At 42.2% G+C, this 21340-nt stretch overlaps 2 protein-coding genes across 3 annotated transcripts in view; both read right to left on the reverse strand.

Moving 5' to 3' along the window:
- Positions 1-1019: 1019 nt before the first annotated feature.
- Positions 1020-20568, reverse strand: hipk1a (homeodomain interacting protein kinase 1a). The gene is made up of 16 exons (XM_042003437.1): positions 20222-20568; positions 17244-17980; positions 13925-14298; positions 13717-13840; positions 11788-11907; positions 11613-11699; positions 11363-11544; positions 11114-11264; positions 9805-10009; positions 9610-9728; positions 6649-6800; positions 6403-6549; positions 6077-6205; positions 3637-3830; positions 3096-3226; positions 1020-2549 (listed from the first exon to the last, which is right to left on the reverse strand). The coding sequence occupies exons 1-16, from the start codon at positions 20259-20261 to the stop codon at positions 2151-2153; spliced, it is 3291 nt and encodes a 1096-aa protein (XP_041859371.1). The 5' UTR covers positions 20262-20568; the 3' UTR covers positions 1020-2150.
- Positions 14270-21340, reverse strand: part of acap3a (ArfGAP with coiled-coil, ankyrin repeat and PH domains 3a) — an 85622-nt gene continuing 78551 nt past the window's right edge. For both annotated transcript variants that reach the window (XR_006012424.1, XR_006012423.1), the window contains exon 25: positions 14270-14281. The gene's annotated coding sequence lies outside the window, so the exon portion shown is untranslated. The remainder of the gene's footprint in view (positions 14282-21340) is intronic.

Consider the following 21340-nt stretch of genomic DNA (forward strand, 5'->3'; position numbering starts at 1 on the left):
CCAGTTAGCTTTGAATTCTCCATTTACAATAAGCATGGATGTTCTCTGAAGCTCCTCTCACCCCTTTAAAAAGCTGCACAATGCTTTCATCAACACCTGCTTTGGCTGTTTCAACTGAGTTACACAGCCTGGAGTAGCTTATAGTGAGTGTGATTGGACAGCTGCAGGAGAGAGGGAAAAGTCATGTTTTCCCCAAGAAAGGAAAAATCTAGTTACCAAAAAAGAAAAGAAGGGAGAGGGAGAGCAAATAAAGTGAGAAAAGATGAACTAAAGCCCAGTTTGAGGCGATTTCAGCAGCACATTAGGATTCATTTAGCGCAGTGTTTCTCAATACTGGTCCTCAACACCACACTGTCCCGCATGTTTTAGACGTAACCATACTTTAACACACCTGAATTAAATGAATGGCTCATTAACAGGCTCGCAAAGAACTTGGAGAGGAAGTTCATTGATCTGAATCAAGTGTGTTTGAGTGCGAACACATCTAAAGCATGCAGGATAGTGGGTCTGAGGATCTGGACTGATAAACGTTTATTTACAGACATAACAGATTAATTACTGTCCAAAGTTCATTAAAGTTGCCAACAATCATTTGACTCTGAGATGTCAAGGTAAAACAGTTCAACGTCGTATTGATATTCAATCCATTTCCCACTGATCACCTATGATAGAGCTATTCAATTCAGTCCTACAAGGGCTGCAGTCCAGCAGGTATCCCTGCTTCAACACACCGGCTCAAATTAAATGGATCTAACAGCCAATCAAGTTCTGCACAATGACTAATTAATCTGAGTCAGGTGTGTTGAAGCAGGGATACATGGAAAACCTGCTGGACACTTGTTGGATCAAACTGAATAGCCCTGACCCATGACATTTTACCATCAGTGGATTCCCTGGAATCTCTAGATTGTGAACTGCAATCGCTTTATGGAAAAAATGTCAGAGGAAGCTTCCTCCACAAACTGAGTGACTTGGTTAAATTTGTAGGCATTTAATTTAAATGACTACCGGGACACAAATTCTTCTGAGAAGACTTTATTGCGTACATACGGGTTAAGGTTCATCGTGTGTTTTGTAATGCAGCACTTCACAACACAGCAGGATGTAAGAACAACCATCATTTCACAAAAAACAACAAAAAAAAAGATTTGTTTAGAAGCAGTAACATACTAAACATCAATTTACGTCTCCGTCGTCTTTATCGGATTCAAATGCACACAAATCGGTGAATTTTTCATCTACGAGAATTTGACCTTTACACGAGTGTGACAGCCAATCAGACCTGATGTGCACGCTTTACTTCACAGACATCACTTCACAAGACAAGAACTTTTCCAAATATTAAGTTTGTCGTATGAATTAAAAATAATAAATCAGCCTGCGATCGTCACAGAGACTCGGCGTAGCTTTAGATCACAAAGCTCTTTGTGTCAGACACATGCAACCTTAACATTAAGTTTTAAACCGTAAACAAACAACAAAAAACATCCTCTCAAGTGCATCCTACTCTTCAACAAACTGGACATATAAATATAAATTAATGGCCGGTACTCAAACATAATGGACATGGAAAACACAATGACATCATTACACAGTATAGAACGTAGCTTATTTGTTTTTAAGAGTATAAACACACACGCAGTACATTCATGAATAAAAGCTATTCATCCAACTGATCACAATGTGCCGTGTGAATTTAAATAAAACTGCCCATAAGGCAATCGTGTTTGTTAATGCAATGTTAAGAATAATTTGACCACTGTGACAATGTAAAAATAATAAAAGAGCAGCTTAAAAGTTTCACTTTCTCCACAGCACACGTCTCACTTTAAATAAAATTTTTTTTTTTTCCCCACATTAAGAGTTAACTCCTGAAACAGTTTAGTTTCCTCATCCTGGGCTTAGTATAAAAAGGCTTACAGTGCTTACATAAGGTGGATATATACGTTTAATTTCACACCAAATGCTCAGAAGCACAACACTGACCAGACTGAGCTGTAGCGGTGACGCAACACACAGAAAGTTTGACAGACTTTAAATAAAAACTGGACCATGATTAACAGCACAGTCGCTCGTAGTAAAAAGTCCATTTGAAAACGTGTCCGCCTGCGATGAGCTCGTGTTCGGTGCAGAGCTGCTGCTGTCACTCTTCACATGTACTGATACTGGTTGAGTTTTCTCTGGTAGGCGGCACTGGAGCGGTGGAAAGGCTGCGATCCCAGCTGCTGCTGGTTGCTGTACGATCCCGGAGCGGACCCCGCAAGGGTTAAGTTGCTGTTCTTCTGCAGCAGGGTCAGGGATGGGTAAGCCCCGCTCGCCCTGGTGTGGCGGGACGCACCGCCCTGCATCTGGTCCACGGCCTGAGACACGGAGGCCAGCGCAGCAGAAGCCGGGTAGGCGTACAGATTTGGGGTTGAGCTGAAGAGAGTGCTCTCGGGAAGGCGGTAGGAGGAGTGGGAGGAAACAGGAGGAGGATAGGTGGGCTGCCGCTTTAAGGTGCTGCTGCCTCCTGATTGGTGGTGGGAGGATGGAATCACAGACTGCGGCACCTGAAACAACAGACCACATCCTCTCTAAACTGCAGGTTTTTGTGCTGCGACATGCAAGAATAACTTCATGCAATTAAGTGCTACTCAGTTATCCTGCATAAAAAGATGGAAAACAGTGGAAACTACTTTTTTTCCTCCTCAGTTTTCTATGGACACAGAGGCTAAGCCAGGGCTACTCAATTCGGTCCTACGAGGGCCGCAATCCAGCAGGTTTTCCATGTATCCCTGCACCAACACACCTGAGTCAAATTAGGTGGCTCTAACAGCCAATCAGGTTCTACACAGTGACTCATTAATTTGACTCAGGTGTGTTGGTGCAGGGACACATGGAAAACCTGCTGGATTGCGGCCCTCGTAGGACCGAATTGAGTAGCCCTGGGCTAAGCCAAAGGCCAAAGCTTTTGGTTGATCTTTGCTCTAAATCAGGGATCTCAAACTCCTGTCCTCAAGGGACAACTGTCCTGCAGGCGTCTTTTTCATCTTTCACTTCCATCAGTTTATATTCAAGTGGAAAACGAAGCTCCTGAGCATCATCTGACCCGTTACCTGACTCAGATTGAGAGGCTGAGATCTGCTGGATGCAGCCCGTTGATGGCGATCGGTGGTAGAATCTCCTGGTCGCCCTGACGGCTGACCAGACGCCTTCTTGGACTTTCCAGAGCCACTAGTTGCTTGATCTACAGAACCAGATGGGATATGATGAGTATGGATCACAGTTGTTGGAGGGAAAACAGATCAGTGTCAGTTCAGAGTGCACAAGCTCACCAAAAGTTAGGATATTTAACTGGAATTAAGAGAAAATATAAAAAGTTAATTATATCATGAATGTAGGACATTTAAGTAGAATCATGGAGTGGTAATTCCTTCATTTAAAACAACTTTTTGAAACAAAAGCTAACAACAGTGGTGGGTAAACCACAACATAAAAATGTGATTATGTGTACATAAGCACAGCTGTAAATGGGCCGAGGAACTCAGGGTAAAGAACCTAATTCTGACCTCCTTAACCAAATACATTTTTTTTCAGAACATCAGCCTTATCTGTGCAGTTTCATGACAGTGAGGTGGCAAATATGGGTCCAGGAACCTGCAGCTGCTGCAGCTTTATGGGCTGAACTCTCTCCAGGCTGAGTCTTCACAGAAGGCATGATGATGGCCAGAGCCTTGCTGGGCTGGGAGCTGGTTTTAGGGCTCAGGGGGCTGCTGGTAGAGGAGTCCGAGTCGTGAGAGTCGTGCACGGTCACGCAACTGATTACGTTAGTCCTCTGACTCGTTCCAGAGCTGCAGAAGGAAATGAAGAGAAGAGGGAATAATAAATGTAATTTACTTTTAATTTAACTTAAATAAATTTATCAGTAACTGTTTAAATGTGTCATTAAGATGTATTAGAAAAAAAATACATTTATAATGAATCAAATATGAAAATTATTTTAATAAGTCAGTAGTTAAAACTGGAAATAATAATTTATTTAACTCATAATTAACTGAATGTATTTTTAAATCATTTAAATTTGTTAAAACATACAATTATCTCTGTTTTCTGAGCTGCAGTGCATCATGAATAAATGAACAAATAAATAATAAATAGTCACTGGAGCTCATCAACAGATCTTCACATCTGCTCTGCAAGTCACTATAAATAATCCATCCATCCATCCATCCATCCATCCATCCATCTTCTACCACTTATCCGCAGTCAGGTCGTGGGGGCACCTAAGTAGGGAAACCCAGACTTCCCTCTCCCTGGCCACATTTGCCAGCTCGTCCAGGGGGACCCTGAGGCGTTCCCAGGTCAGCTGAGAGATGTAGTCCCTCTGGCGTATCCTGGGTCTTCCCTGGGGCCTCTTTCTGGTGGAACTTGCCCAGAACACCTCACCAGGGAGGCGTCCAGGAGGCATCCTAACCAGATGCCCGACCCACCTCATCTGGCTCCTCTCGATGTGGAGGAGCAGCAACTCTACTCTGAGCCCCTCCCCACTCACCGAGCTTCTTACCCTATCTCTAAGGGAGAGCCCAGCCACCCTGCAGAGAAAACTCATTTCGGCCGCTTGCATTCGCAACCTTGTTCTTTTAGTCACTACCCACATCTCATGACCATAGGTGAGTGTGGGAACGTAGATCGACCAGTAAATCGAGAACTTTGCCTTTTGGCTCAGCTCCTTCTTCACCAACGCAGACCGATGCAGAGTCCGCATCACTGCAGACGCCACACCGATCCGCCTGTACATCTCCCGCTCCATCCTTCCCTCACTCGTGAACTAGACCCGAAGATACGTGAACTCCTCCACTTGGGGCAAGAACTCATTCCCAACCCGGAGCACTCACACTCTTTTCTGGCTGAGAACCATGGTCTCGTTTTTGGAGGTGCTAATTCTCATCCCCACCCCTTCACACTCGGCTGTCAATTGCTCCAGTGAGAGCCGAAGATCCCGACCCGAAAAAGGAGAGACCCAATCCTGAGGCCACCAAATCGACCCCCCCCGAACAGAATCGGTGACAAAGGGCAGGCTCACTGGCCCTCACTGGAAACGATTCTGATTTACTGCTGGAAATGTGGACCAAGCTCCGACACCGGTCGTACAAGGACCAGACAGCTTGTCTAAGGGGGTCCAGCCCTTCATACCTCCAGAGTCCCGCACAGGAGTCCCCAGGGAACACGGTCGAATGCCTCCTCCATGTCCAAAAAGCACACATAGACTGGTTGAGCTAACTTCCATGCCCCCTCCAAGACCCTGAAGAGAGTGTAGATCTGGTCCACTGTTCCACAAGCGGGACGAAGACCACACTGCTCCTCCTCAATCCGAGGTTCGACTAGCTGACAGACCGTCCTCTCCAGGATGGGTGCATCTTATCCACTCCCAAGGCCCTGCCACCGAGGAGCTTTTTAATCACCTCAGCAACCTCAGAGATCAGAGAGCCCACGCCAGCGTCCCCTGACATGGTTTAAAAATCTTCCAAAATAATTTATAAGAAAAAAACCTTCTAAAGTGAATCAAACACAATGTCTGTAGCTGCTTCATAATCTAAATAAAAACAAAGGTAGTTATAAGGTATGCTTTTTTAATATTTAAGGTCCAAGAGAATGTGTTGAAAGGGAATCAAGATGTATGTGATAATCTGGGAACACGAGATCGCCTGACAGCGTAGCAGACAGGTTGTGGTCTGCAGCCTCAGCTCAGACGGCTCGTTTCTGCTAAAGAGGACTTCTGATCATAGAAGCTGCTGTTCAACTTTAGATCAGATTTAAGATCCAGACTAAAATATATCCTGCATCAACATCTTGCCAGGTTTAAACCTGCATTATACTTATAATTTGTAAACACGAGAACAAATAACAAATATCTTTCTTAATAGTTATACAAGTTATAAGAAATAAGCCCCCTGCCTGTAAATGTTTTATTTTTAAACATAAAAAATGCAGCCTCAAGCAGACAAATTAGGAAATGCATTTATTTCTATTTCTATCCAAAAAATGCAGTTTGGGGGGTGGGGGTGTTTAAACTGATACAAAGAGAAAATGAACTCACCAGGCAGCAGGGGCCTTCGCTTCATCTTCATCCTCTGAATCACTGTGGATGGTGATGATGCTGACGGCAGGACTGGGCGTGTCGGAGATGACGATGGGCTGGGACTGAGACTGTGCTGACGATGCCAGCCTAGAAGGGGGAATATTGATGCACTCTCATTGCCTTGTTGCAAATAAACAACTATTTTAATGGCGTACTGACCCAGAATGTTACCTTATTGATCACAAATCTGATTTAAAAGTTTTTTTTACAGTCTGAACCTACATATTTGTTGCATATACAATATAGTTCCATAATTACATAACAAACGATGCATGATGGGATACCTGGCTCTGCTCTCAGCATGCCGAGCCTTTGATCTCTTGGCCTGTCTTGTGTGAGCGGCGCTTGAGCTGTGGTTTTGTGTGGCAGCGTGACGGCTGACACCCGAGTCCTGCTGGCTGATGCCGTCAAACTGACTGCCATGACGACCCCTGAGAAAAGGGTTTACCATTTCAGTTTGAGTGATCAGCTCGATTAAATAGAAGCTGATCTGAAAGGCTAATCTGAAAGGCTTGTTAGGCAGAACCCACCTCCACCCAGAACTCTGCTGACTGTCGGCTACCGGAGCAGCCATCGGTGAGTCGGTCACCACAGTCTGCCCCGGGTTGTGGATGGACATGCCTGGCATCTGCTGCCACGTGGAAGGGATGAGGATCTGCTGCGTTCCAGCCGGCCAGCCCTGCTGTGTGCACACATCAGCAAACAGAAGTTAGATTCAAAGTCTGAGAAGAACAGCTTTACTAAATGTTACTTCCACATTTATTCCCTACTGTGAAGTAAATGTACTAAAAGTTACTCAAGCAGTGGGAAAAACCAAGTGAAGCTGAAATAAAAAATTCACTCTGACACCACTCAAAAAATAAACAAAACAAAAAAAAATTAATATATATATATATATATATGTATATAAAGAGGGCCCACAACCTGAATTTTAAATGAGAAATGAATAAACAGCGTTAAGTACTGGAAACAGTCTTAACTCCTGTCCACCACCAGGGGGCGCCAAACATCTCAAAGAGAAACTTCAGTAAATAAATAAAAACTTTTTTTTTGGTGAGTTCTGCTGCTCATTTTATGCACAGATCAGGATTCCATCGTCTGCCACTAAGGTAACAAATCTGAATTTCTAAACAAACCATCAATATCAACATGCCTTGTGGGTAATGTAGCAATAACAGACTAAATGGACAAACCCTTCCTGACATCAACCTCGTTTCTGCCATTCATTCATTACCATATTGGACTTTCTAGATTCAGAAGTGACTGTATTTAGATGTATTTGGAAGTTAAATCTTCTGAATTCTGAATTATTTATAGAAGGAAAACCAGCATGCTGACCACAGGTAATGACTTTAGCTAGTGAAACCTGGGAGAAATTTATTGTTGTTGTACTTCACAAGAAAAAGTCTGTATTTTTTTATTTTAATTATTCTGCTGAAGCAGGAGATCCAGCGCTGAGTGGTTGTCAGTGGTGCTGAACATTAAAGGTGCAGTCTATCTTTAAAAACCGTGTTTCTATTGGCAGCTAATAAAATAAAATATTTTTTTATTTTCTTAGAAAGAGCCATTTATATCTACTTGCCATGGGTCCACATACATGGCAGGTGCCATACTTGTGCCACCACTTTCACTACGGTGTCTCTGAATGGACATACAACTCTGTTTGTGAAGTGACTCTAAGCTATAAAACTGCAGTACCGGCTTTGTTTGATAGATAGCTTGAGCATGTAACAGCTTCAAAGGCACCAAAAGTAGTTACCTGTAGTGGCATCATTGCTGCACCTGAGGCCACTGGATCCACTCACAGTTGAAAACATGTAATATAATTTTCTCTACTGACGGCCATCCACTCATAGCTGTGCTTGGCATTTGAGTTCATTTCTATACCCATCTTTTCACTAGATGTCAGTAATTATTACACAATGTACCTTTAAATCTGATGGACTATTGAGTTATCAACACGAGGAAAACCAGTGTGCTGATCAGAGGTAGTGAATCAAGCTAATGAGACTTTAATGACTCATATGAAAATTGAGGTTGTTTTTCATTAAAACCTTTTATTTTTAACAGCAGTCTATAGGAGCAGGAGATGCTACAGAGCCAGAGCCTCGGGCTGACAGTGGTTTTAAACCTTAAACCAAATCCCCCACTGGCTTCACAAATGAAAGCACATGACTTTGACCATCATTTCTACAGTTTATAGATCAGTCTGCAGAAAACTTTTAGTATGAGATTCGGCTCCAGGCAGCAGAAGTGGCAGATTTTGGGTTAACTGCCTTAACTTACACTAAACATTTGCCATCTACATACAGTGTTTATTCTCAAGAACCAATATGATTTCCCCTTTAATTAACAGCATGATAAAAAAAAAAAAAAAAAAGACAGCAAATTCCATATTCTGTGGCAGCAGCTACCTTCCTCAACACGTCCTGCTGAGTAGTGGAACCGTGTGAAATGATCAGCAGGGATGTGCACAGCAGGTCTTTGTGCGTTCAAGAAAACCACAGTAAACTCATCAAAGCGTTGTAATCTCTGTAACGCTGCTGGTCAAACTGTGGGGATCCTGCAATTTAAGTTGATCGCTTTAAAAGCCGTTTTCACACATGAACAATGGAGATTTTCAGGAGCTCAGACAATTTGAAAGGAGCAAAGAAAGAAGAAAAAAGAGGTGTTTTCATCCAGTGTGGTTGTTTTGATTATGGTGTTTTACTGAAGTAAAGACCACCTGCCAGTAGATCAAAGAAAGTCTGAGAGGGAAGAAAATGGAGGATGGAGGCAGTGGAGGAGTGAAGACATCAAAACAAGCTGAGACCATGTTCACATTAAACTAGATATTTGGCAAATGTATCTTAAAACAGCAAAACATAACTTTCTCACTTTAAAACTCAGCTTCGGACTCCTTTTACTGGCATTCATTATGTACATTCCTGGAGCCGTTGTTGCCCTGCAGCTTCCTAAGGCTGAGAAATGCACTTTACAACTTTTTTTTCCATCCCAGAGCATCATTTTACAGTTAATTTTGCTTCACGGCTTTGCTCCATATGCTAGCTACTGGATATATACACACTGGCCGCTTTGAACGCAACAGAGAAAGGGACAGATAAGTAAATAAGACAAGAATCAGCATCAGACTTTTACCGGCTGAAAAGGGCTCAGAGAAGAGACGGGATGCAAGATGGCGAATTTGGTTCTGTTTTCTACTGAATCCTGAACTGAAAGAGTTCACCTAATATTCTTCAGTCTGAAAGTTTTAGTATGAAGGAGAAGAAGAGGGATCCTACCACACAAAGACATTAGTTTTTTCCTTAAACTGCAACCTTTTAGCCGTCCCTTTTCTCAGCTGACAACATTCCTGGAAATGTTGAGCACCAGGATTGAAAAAGCCCATTTACAACCTACTGGATGTTTAGGCAGCAAATATTTAAGAAAAGTTGAATAAATTAAAGAAACATATTTGTGTTATATTCTGGTGGTCTGCTGGTGGGTTTTACCTGTGCCAGCATGCTGGGCTGGATATGCAGAGACTGGGAAGACTGGTTCTGAGGGACCAAGGGGACTGAGTTGTCCATTCTCACAGGGTAACTTGGTGGTTTATTGGCGGTTTGAAGACCTACATGGAAAAGACAAAGATCACATCATGTTTTTATTTGGTTATTGTTGCTGGCTGGTTAAACTGGTGGTCTCACCTTGGATGGTAGGAGGGCAAACGATGAGAGTCTGCTGAAAGGGTTCGGTCTGTGTGCAGAGCTGGGTGGGTCTGGTCTGCAGAGGAACGCCCTGCTGGGTCAGGCCAGGGATGTTGATGGTGGCCTGCTGGTAGAGGCCGGGCTGGTAGTTCAGCAGAGGGACGTTACTGCTGAGGGACAGGGACTGTCCGCCTGTAGAGGCCATCTGGAAACCACATCGTACGACAAAGGCCACTCGTTTATCAAAGCTTGGGGTGGGAAAATTATCTAAATGTTGTCACAGCAACTGGCCATACTAACATCATCATCATGTCACCTCACAGTCAACCACATCCTTTCATTAAGTTTTTAATGTTCTTAGCTAATGGACAAAAATAAGTTTTATTTCGCATGTTCCTGCCTTATTGGTCCCGACGCTCTTAACAGCATTCTGAGAACATTTTCTGTATTTCCTCACTTTATTTGTTGTAATAAAGCAGATATAAAAGTGCCCATGCCCCTGTTAAAATTCCAGGTTTTAGTGATGTTAAAAAAATGAAACAATAAATTATTTACAAACCTTCCCTACTTTTAGTGTGACCTGTAACCTGTACAAGTCAACTGAAAAACAAACAAACCTATCGGAGAAGAAATATAACAAATAAAAAGTGTACAACAAGCTGGTTGCATACGTGTAGACACCCCCTCAAACAAACACTTTTAGATTTAGACACAGCATCAGTATATTTGGTTTCACACCTGCCATCAGTTAAAGAGACTGGTTTACTGTTTCCTGCTACAGCAGAAGTCATGCAGCAGAAAACCTGAAGAGGAGTGTGCACAAGGGCATCACAATCTGACAGATATGGAGCGAGTCTGCAAGTCAAGATGCTGGCAGACTCCATCATAAAGGCGGAATTATACCAGGTGTGGTTGCGGCACGTTACGGCTGCACCGCAGCCTCCGCTGCTATTCGTGGCCATTTTACTAAATGGTTTGTTTTATACCGGGTGCGTCGCAGCACGTACCAGAAGCGTACCAGAAGCGCGCTGTCACAGCGCTTCGCTAAATTTACGCAGCGAGTTTATTTTTGACGCTTCACGCACCCAGAATGCGTCAATGCCGCAGTTCAGATAGGGGGAGACAGGAAATCAGACACGGGAACAGTGTAAAAGCTTCGGGTATTTTTCAAAATATAAGTAGGCTACACTGACTGGTAGGTGCAGGGTTGAAGCCCAAAACTGTGCAGACACACAGATCTTATGATGCAGCTTTCACTAAAAAGGTGAAGAACAAATTTAGGATAAGAAACTGGTCGCCTCATTCCCACCTGATTGTGCTGGTTCAGTTGGCTGCTGAACGTGACGGTGAGGTTGGTGGCTGCGCTTGGTGTGTTGTTGCTGGTAAACATGTTTTTCCCATTCTCAAAGGCGCTGCATCTGCGTTTACAGATGTCCATGTTTTGAAAGCAAGACTTCACACTGTTAAATAAAGAATAAAACACACAAAATAAAAAACTTCAGACAGAAGCAAAGCTGGATTCTTGTTGCTGCACTGCTTAACACTGCATCCGTCTTACTGCGAGCTGTGAGGGAAGTGCAGCAGATGCGTCATGGTAACAAAGGGGTGATTCAGCGTCTTCATGGGAGTGATCCTTTTATCAGCATCGAGCGTCAGCATCTTCTTCAGCAGATCTATAAACTCCCTCCTGTCGGCCTTCTCTGCCAGGATGTCGGTGCCCTCCAGAGTCGTCATGTTGACCTGCAGGAGGTCCGTGTTTGTAAATACATGCACAGATCCGCTTCCATAAAGGGATTCAATTTAATTACCTGCATCATGTCATCCAGACAGTTGAAGATGTATTTTCTTGCTTCTTTTGACTTGATTCCCATCTCTGCCTCATGCTCTGCAGGAGTCTGAGAAAAAAATTATTATTATATGTAAAGAGCATATAGTTCATGCAGAAATTTCATGCTTGGGCTACAAATCAGTGGAGTCACCTACTTTGAGTCTCCAGAGCGGGTAGCTCGAGTCGGGGCCTCTGTTGAAAAAGCGGCTGGTCTTGGTTCCTGCACTCAGCAGGTACTCTGCTGGAAGGCCCTGAGTCTGGGAGATGTACCGAATCTGAGAGGAAAACGTGCAGCGGAGTGTAAGACAGATGCACGCCGTGTGACCAAAACTGCTGCTACTTTGTGTTCGGTAACGGTTCACACAGTTAAAAACCACCTCAGGCTCAGACAAGTGGGACCACAAGGCTACACGGACACGTAGCATATGTGGACAGTTTACAGAGCATGTGCTGCTTTTTACTGGCTGCACTTCTTAGGGGCGAGATACAGAAAAACAGAGAACTTAACAGGACGGAAAGGAAAATTATACACATATAAATAAATTTAAAAAAAAAACAAACACAAAGACATGACGTTCAACATGTTTCAAACAAGGCTCAAATGACTTCAACACTTCGAATACACATCTGTTTATCAGTGACGACAAAATTCAATTTACACATTAAAAGTGATTATCGTTGCTATAATCCCCAAAACACAAATGACAAGAGTAATCATGGTATAAATGATATTTATTCTAATATTACCAACAAAAGTATAAAAAGTAGAGCCAGACTAATATGGATTTTTTGAGGCCGAATATTTGGAAAGAAAAAGTCAGATAACCAATTAATTGGCAGAATAATCTCTCTCTATATATACATACATAAAATAAGTTCTATTTTATTTTTAATTTGCATTGTGAATTTTTCTGTCTATGGAGCATTAACATAGCTTCATGTTGTACTGATGAATTTATCTTTAGATTTGGACCATAGGTGTATGCGTAAGCAATACACCGGTTATAACTGAAGTTACTGGCAAGACATTATTTATGCAGCCCTCTGACACTCTTTACTATTTTTTTACTCCATTATTTTCTTTGCCATAAAGTCATGACTCATATGAACCAAAATATTACAAATACAAAGAAACGAACAAAGAAATGTGGCACGAAATAGTCTTTAGTTAATTCAGTTAAAGCCATGTCAGTGAAAGAGGGAAGGATAAATTCCTCTGCTATGAGGTGTTTTAAACTAGGAAACTGCAAACTACTTCACATGAGTGGAACATTTCTTGAGACAGAAGCTGCTTTAGTAAAACAATTCTGCTATTTATGACAGTTAAGCCATTTATTTCTAAAGTAATCAACAGGCTTTTCTTAGTGTTCAGCACCATTAGAACTTGTTTGGCCTCATACTGTCACAGATGCTAATATTTTGAGACATACTACACTGTGGTCTCCCTTCATTACCCACTATTGACCATTTCCATTATTTTACCATTACCTGGTCAAGCCAAGGGCAAGATATGCCTCATTATATTTATTGTCTTTTTTTTTTTTTTTAAATGGCATAACATGGGTGGGCTGGCTCGTGCTGCGATCAGATCCCCAAGACATCGTTTTCCTCACAGCAGAGTTGAGCAAGATATTTATTATTATTAATATTTTTATACTAAGAGACAGAAATGAGGGAGTTCATGTTTGTGTAGAATGGGGGGGGTTAACTGTTGTGTTTGTGTAAGTGTGTGACTGTGCGTGAGAGATAATAATGAATGTGTTTTAATTGCTATGTTACTTCAGTGTGTGAAGGCTTGTTTTACTTTAATATGCATACATTGTTTTTACCATGTAAGTAAGTGCTTTATAAATAAAATTGATTTGATTTGTGTTACACTGTCACACACTGCTTCTGCTGCTTTGGTTGAACTTGTTCAGTTAAATTAGTAATGACATATTATCTTTTATCATGTTCTGAAATCTTTAGATTTTAGAGAAACGATTCCTTTTTCATAACTGTATTTAAAAAAAGGACATCCAGTCTGAGTGGGTTAAGAAGCACATGCACGTCATTTTATGGTACGTATGAGAGCTGCAGATGACCTGATCGTACTCTGAGGCACCGGGATAAAGAGGCCATCCCAAGAACAGCTCAGCAATGACGCATCCCAAAGACCACATGTCGATCGCTTCACAGAAAGGAAGACCCAGAATGATCTCTGGAGCTCTGCAAGTACATCAGATCAATCAAGCAGATTATTCTACAGACAGCTGATAATTCAAGAGCCTTTACTGTGCCAAAAACCCTCACCTGTAATATCGGGACTGCAGGTAGGTGGAGCAAACCGCTTTGGACACGTGGCTGGCCGAGCCGAAGTCGATGACCTTCACCCTGTACGGCTGCCTCAAAGGGTCGACCAGCATGATGTTCTCGGGCTTCAGGTCGGCGTGGATCAGCCCCAGGCTTTTCAGCTTCATCAGGGCGGTAGCCACCTGCTGCAGGATGGGTCTGATACACTTCAGCAGCAGAGGGCTGAACTTGCTGTGCTTCAGGAAGTCGTAAAGGTTCTGCTCCAGCATCTCAAACACAAGGCACGTGTGGTTCTTGTGCTGGAAACACTCATACGAGCGCACAAAGTTGAACTCGTCAGCGTTCTCTGTGCTCAACCTGCTGAGGATGCTCACCTGCAGGAAGAGGAGGAGGATGCGTTTTTATCCGGTAAAGCTGCACAATATTATGCCCTGATTGTTGAATATTACAATGAAAATATGACTTGATACAGAAACAACAGCTCTTTACAAAACAATCAATATAAGTAAATCTTAAACACGTGAATGAAATGAGCAGAAAGAAGAAAAACTCTTACATTGCCTGCCCCGCACACAGATAACTAAACCAAACATGATGAAATTGAACTAAAAACAGCTGCAGCCATCTACACATCACCACAGAATAAAACAGAAGTTATTTCATTATATTTTAACAAAGCAGCTTTAATCATTTTTACACACTAATTCATTTTACTTCTTTAGTTTCTCTATCCAGATCGTTCCATCCGTACACTAAAACACATCACTCCAACACTTCTCGGTTTCATATCTGATATCCTTTTAGATTATAAATACTTGGTCTTAATTTCTAATTTTTTAGCATTAATTCATAAACATTTCCTATGAGGAATTAACTGGTTCTGATAAAAAGCAGCAAATAGGAACGTTTTTAACCCTGATTTGAAGCAGCTGAGAGTTTCAGCAGACCTGCAGTTTTCTGGGAGTTTGTTCCACCTGTGAGGAGCATAAAGCTGAACGCTGCCTCTCCACGTTTAGTTCTGACTCTGGAAACAGAAAGTAGACCTGACCCTGATGACCTGAGGGATCTGGTTGGTTCATAACAAACCAGAAGATCCTGAATGTATTTTGGTCCTAAACCATTCAGGTCTTTGTAAACTAACAGCAGGATTTTTAAGTCAGTTCTTTGACAAATAAAGTAAAAATCTGAGGACTTGAGTTCTAGGATCTACTTTCCTGGTCTTAGTGAGGACTGGAGTTCTAGGATCTACTTTCCTGGTCTTAGTGAAGACTGGAGTTCTAGGATCTACTTTCCTGGTCTTAGTGAGGACTGGAGTTCTAGGATCTACTTTCCTGGTCTTGGTGAAGACTGGAGTTCTAGGATCTACTTTCCTGGTCTTGGTGAGGACTGGAGTTCTAGGATCTACTTTCCTGGTCTTAGTGAGGACTGGAGTAGTAGGATCTACTTTCCTGGTCTTGGTAATTTTGTCTTCATTTAACAGAAGAAAGTTGTGACATATCCGATCTTTAATGTGATCAATGCATTTGATCAGTGTTTGGACAACTGATTGATTGACTAGACTACTGTAATCTCCTGGCGAGATGGTTATGTAGATTTGTGTCATCAGCATAATTACGGTAACATATTTGGTTGTTTTTTATAATTTGAGCGTGTGGAAGCATGTAGATGTTGAACAGCAGTGGGCCCAGGATGGAGCCTTGGGGAACTCCACGTTATTTTATTTTGGTTTATAGTAACCTATAGACACAAAGCAGGGCTCCAGACTAACTTTTTGTACGGGGAGCTCGTAAAAAGTTTAAGTTAGAGGCGCAAGCAGAAAATTTCGGGCGCACACTGAAATCGCCTTGCATAGCAAATATTCACATTTCCTCTCATTTTCACTCTTTTAGTAATAAATACATGAACAATAAATTCAGAAATTACGTTTACAATTCACATGTTTTGTGCAGCAGTTGACACAACATTAAAAAAACATCTTAGACATAGAGTTTGTCAAATAAAATAAAATCAGATTTGATGATTTGATTTTATTTTTACTTTGTAGTCGAATCAGAACAGCTTCTTTGTCCCCATAGTCCCCCACAGGGCATAGTATGACTGGTCCATGAAGTTCCTGGCAACAAACAGCTTCAGGGACTAATACTTCTCTCCAGCCACTGTTCCCACTCCTCAGTAAGAAAAGTAGCTATTGGCTGTCCTAGAAGTCGCTAATTAGCATAATCAGCCTGGTACATATAGTTGTAATGGATGCTGCCATAAAGAGGGATGTAGAGGGAAAGGCAAAAATTGATAAAAAAAAAAAAAAAAAAAGACAAAATAAATAAATAAAATAAAATAATAATTCTGTCAATATTTTCTTTATTTTTTTAGTTTAGTTTTTTTTAGTGTATTTTGTTTTTTAATTAGGATAAAATATTTTTGTCCACACTCTTCATTAATAGACATTACTCTGATGGTAAGCCAGCACAGGATCCTCCAGCAGCAGCTTTGTACGTTTCATTTTCAGCCTGGTCATAAAACAGAGGTGAACGTCGTCTGCTCTGAATGCAGCTGCTGCTGCTCCGAGAACACCAAGCCTTGTATTAGTGCTTTTGGACGGGGGAGGGGTCTGCACAGCACCTGCTCCTCATTGGGAGGAGTGAACGACGTTCATTCACGTCAGTCTCCAAAAGTCTTCAATAAAACCAGAAAAAGTTGCTAGATTTGTTGTTAGTCGCTTTTTTTAAAAAGTCGCTAGAGGGGGCTGAAAACTCGCTAAATATAGCGACAAAGTCGCTAAATTGGCAACACTGAGGAGTAATAAATTCCCCCAAGACCCGCCTCTTTTCACACATAAGCCAATCACAGTGGTTGTTCGTCCCGCTCACACCCACATTTTCACTTCTTCGTTGGTGTTCGTCTCCTTTTCTCGTATTGAAGTTAGTTTGAGTTGGCAAACCAGCAGCTAATTTGTGCGTTACTGTGACCTACTGGGCTGAAGAGGGGAGCAGAAGTTAGCGACAAAATAAATTAATTTATAACTACTACAAGAAAAAGACCGGCAAATGTGTTGGCCGCCAGTGGATGAAAGATTCACTCGCACTGTCTCACATTTTAGTCGCAAAATGCAACCATTTGGTCGCAGTCTGGAGCCCTGCAAAGTAGTTCCTGTCTCTTAGACTCAAACCAGTTAACTGCGGTGCCAGAAAGTCCTACCCAGTTTTTCAGCCGATCTAGTAAGACGTTATGGTTGATCATGTCGAATGCAACACCAGTAGTACTGAAATGATGCTGCTATCCGTGTTCCGTGTTCAGAAACTAATATGTTCAACACACTCACCTCAATTTGGCCTTGCCGAGCATAAGACGGATGGTTTTTCAAGATTTTAATAGCCACAATCTCATTTGTGCCCCGTTTCCAGCATTTGGCCACCTGCCCAAAGGTGCCCCGTCCCAGAAACTCCAGCACCTCGTAGCTGTTGGACATGGAGCACAGGATCTCATGCTGGACCAGCTGGTAGTCGCCCTCGCTGTGGGAGTTGCTGCTCTTGGTGGTGGAGGTTGAGTGTGCTATGGACTGAGCAGTGGTGGTGCCACCTCCTCCACCACCTGTGCGGTTGGAGACCACAGGGGCTGAAAGCTCCTCCAGTATCTGGACGCTGTCGCTGCTGTCCACCTCCTCGCTCTTCCTCTTCAAGCTGTACTGCTTGTTGTAGAGGTCGCACGGCTGGGAGGACGACTCTGCGTCTTTAATGCGTCGGCTAGAGGATGAGGAGGAAGAAGAGGAAGAAGGAGGACCACGAAGGCTGCCTGTGCTGTCTGCTGCCCGCACCACCGTCTGCTCCCGGGAGCCGGCTGTAGGCGGGTGCACCTGGTTGGAGTTGTACACTGGGTTGAAGTTGGAACCAGAGGTGGAGGGCACAGCTCCCTGAGAGGGGCTCTGCTGGTAGTAGCCCCCATTTGACAGCTGGCTGGACACATCCCAGGTGGGGTTCTCCAGTTTGAGCCTCTTGGAACGAGAGTAGACGCTGGAGGACACAGAGGGGGAGGAGAACACCTGGAGCTGCGACGCCATGTCTGTGAACCAGAGTAAAGACGAGCATCAACCGGAGATCTGACACCAGCCGAGACAAAGATGATGGCATCGTATTCATCATTCTATTTGCATTTTATTATTTATAAATTCCTCTTAGACATATATGTAACACACAATTCATTTTAATATAACCTTATTTAAAAAATGTGTTACTAAAAAGCCGCTCTTTTGTTGTTCTCAGGACCAGCAGGAGCAGCTTTTTTCTACAAACTTGAGGACGAGGTAGAGGAGAAGAATTTTCAGTTGACTGCAATTTGCAATTTGTACCACTAGATGTCACTGTGTCCCACACACTAGACCTCTGATGTCAGTTTATTTGCAAAAGGGGACCTCCTTCCATAAGCAAAATCTTTGTGCTCAGGTTTAAATAAAAACCAGAGCTGCAATGATCAAATAAAAAACAAAGTATTAATTAACTTCACCAATCAACTGATCACAAATACAAAGAACATTTTTGCTAGTTTCAGTTAATAAACCTCATCTTCATGAGACAGTACAGAAGATCTTTGACCACACTAGGAATCAGCTATCCTAACATGTAGCATAGCAACATGACGGCACTTTCTGAATCCTCATTGTGTTTCTAAGGTGAATTTGGGGGATATCCCTGGATTTTCCTGACTCTGAACATTGATAAAGGTATTCACTGAGATATTTTCCTGCTTAACATCTTTATTAAAACATCCGTAAAACTGCTCAGGTTCACTTTTTTAGCTTCTCCTGTTGCACAGTTCCTCAACAGACACCTAGATGATTGGGCTGCTATTCTCAAATTTAGCCATTAGCTACCATTTTCCAGATGAATTTACTTTGAAGCAGTAGTACGTATCTTGATTATGACACGTCTGTAGTAATCTCACATGTCTCAGCTTTCTGTAGAGGCTAGAATTATACACACACCCTTTGTACTTGTGAAGATACACTTAATTTATTTTAATGTCATTTCAGAGGCAGGAAAAATAGACCTCATCAAGAAGAGAATAAAGAAGATCCTGGGATTTTTAAACTTAGTTTCTACACTTACTGACCACTTTATTAGGAACACCAGTTTAATTCCTTGTTAGTGCAAATATTTAATCAGCCAATCACATGGCAGCAACCTAGTACATTTTGTCATGTGGATATGGTGAGGACAACTTGCTGAAGTTCAAACTGAGCAAAAGAATTAGGAAGAAAGGGGATTTAAGGGACTTTGCATGTACTCTAATGGCCTCCACAGTCACCAGATCTCAGTCCAATAGAGCATTAAGAAATAAGGCAGTTCTGAAGGATAAAGTGGGTCCAACCAGGTACTAGCAAGGTAGACCTGGTAAAGTGGCCAGGTAGTGTTTTACCTCGAAATGTAGGTGCAAGCTATCAGTTTTTAAACATACTGAGCAAAGAATGCCATGACTGCCAACAGCGAAACAGCTGAAGTGTGATTTTAACAAGACATAGCATCTGCAGCTGAGTGGAAGTGCGTGTCTGTGCAGCTGACAGGCTCAGATTGTGTCTCCAGCATCCTAGACAGGATCTCAACTGACGTCTCACATTGAAATCTTGTGAGAGGTCATTTGCGGCAGGAAAACAGCTTTTACACGAGTGAGAGCAGAGGCAGCTGCCAGGACTGAGCTTCACTGTTAAGATGCAAAATGTGGCTTTCTAATAATCAAACAGCTGCTGTGTTTGCAGTTGTCCTAACAATATGTACCAGTCAATGTCAGCATCTTTTGGGTTTTTATTACCTGGTTCTTATTCACAGTTTTCATGTATAGAAAAAAATATTAAATAAGAGTTTTTTGTTTGTTTAATTTAAACTTATTTTATGATGGATTGTTGTTATATTGCAGTAAATTTGCTCATAAGAGATTACAACAAAGATTCAGCTTAAGGTTTGAAATGTTCTCTATACTTGATAATTCCCCAATTAAATCAAATATAACTGGATCAATAACAGTTCAATACAACATCATGTTCCTTCTAACAATGTTCACGCTTACTGATGCACAGATGCTAAAGACAGTTAAGATTTGAGACCTTTGTTTTGTCAAGAAGAAAACAGCCTCAACATTTAAGACAAAAAAACAAAATATTTGTAACAGTTCAATATCACGAGCTCCCCCCTCAGTTATCTTGTCATCTGTAGGTTTCCACACTCTGTCTGGATGCCACAGCAGGGTCAGGATTTGCACCTCCAGCTGTCTCACAGCAAGTAAACCAGCACCAATCACAAATTACAATACCTGGATTTGCAGATTTAGCACACTGTCGCCAATCTGACATCAAGGCCTCATCATCTTCTCGCCGGACTCTGTGTGGTGCTGCAGCGGATCAGCTGAGCTCTTAGCTCCCTGCCGGAGCTCTGACTGCTGCGGGACGGATGCGCGCTAACAGCCAGCTAGCTTGCAACCAGCATCCATCATGTCTGACAACAATGTGCATTCACATCTCGCGTCAAGCGAGCAAATTTTGTGTCAATACTCTCGAAATGTCAGATGTCATCACCATGAACACCATTTCCAGGCCAGAGGTCCATCATAACAGACCGTGCGCTCCGTTGTCCTGGCCGCTTCCTGTCCTGCCGGCGGCGTTTGTGAAACGTCATGACGTCACTGAAACCGAAGATCGTCTATTGCGGTCATGTATCTCCCTCCTTACTGTGTCTAAAGACCTGTTTCCACGTCAGATACAAATCTGGGTTTAGCTGGTAGGTAGTTTAGCTTGTTGAAAATTTAAGTTTTTTTTATTTTTTATTATTGTTTTCAATAAATAACTAATTATAACAGAGCTACGGCTGTAACAATTACTATAAATAATAATGTCAACAGTAATGATTACATCAGTAATAACAATATTCATCATATTAGTATATGTTGGGAGTCCCAGTCATCACCTTGTGATGATTAGCACTCCTTTACTGTATGGTGTTGGGGCTTTAAGTTCTGTTACAGTCTTAGTTTCCAGTCGGATTATTATGAGTTCTGTCTTTCCTGTTCTAATCTGTTGTTTTTCCCCGTTTGAATTCTTTCTCTGCTCCATGTTCATCAGCTCACCTGGTTTAGTTTCACCTCTGTGTACATATACCCCTCATGGCCAGGTTGTCCTTACTTTCTGTGTTGTCTTTGGATTTTTTTTTTTTTTTTTTTTTTTTTTTTTTTTTTTTTGATTCCTGCACCTGCCTCACAGTCCAGCATTTGGGTCCACAGCTTCCATGCTCCATGACAGTTTGAGTACCATATCTTTATTGATTTAAATAGGCAGAAATTTGGACATTGCTTGTGTTCCACCCTCCCCCAAAACATTTTCTGGTGGTTCTTACCAAGTGCATTTTTTGAATTTTTGGAAGTTTATGTTCCCCAGTA

This window comes from Melanotaenia boesemani, chromosome 13 (genome assembly GCF_017639745.1).
Source record: "Melanotaenia boesemani isolate fMelBoe1 chromosome 13, fMelBoe1.pri, whole genome shotgun sequence".
NCBI classification, from domain to species: Eukaryota; Metazoa; Chordata; class Actinopteri; order Atheriniformes; family Melanotaeniidae; genus Melanotaenia; species Melanotaenia boesemani.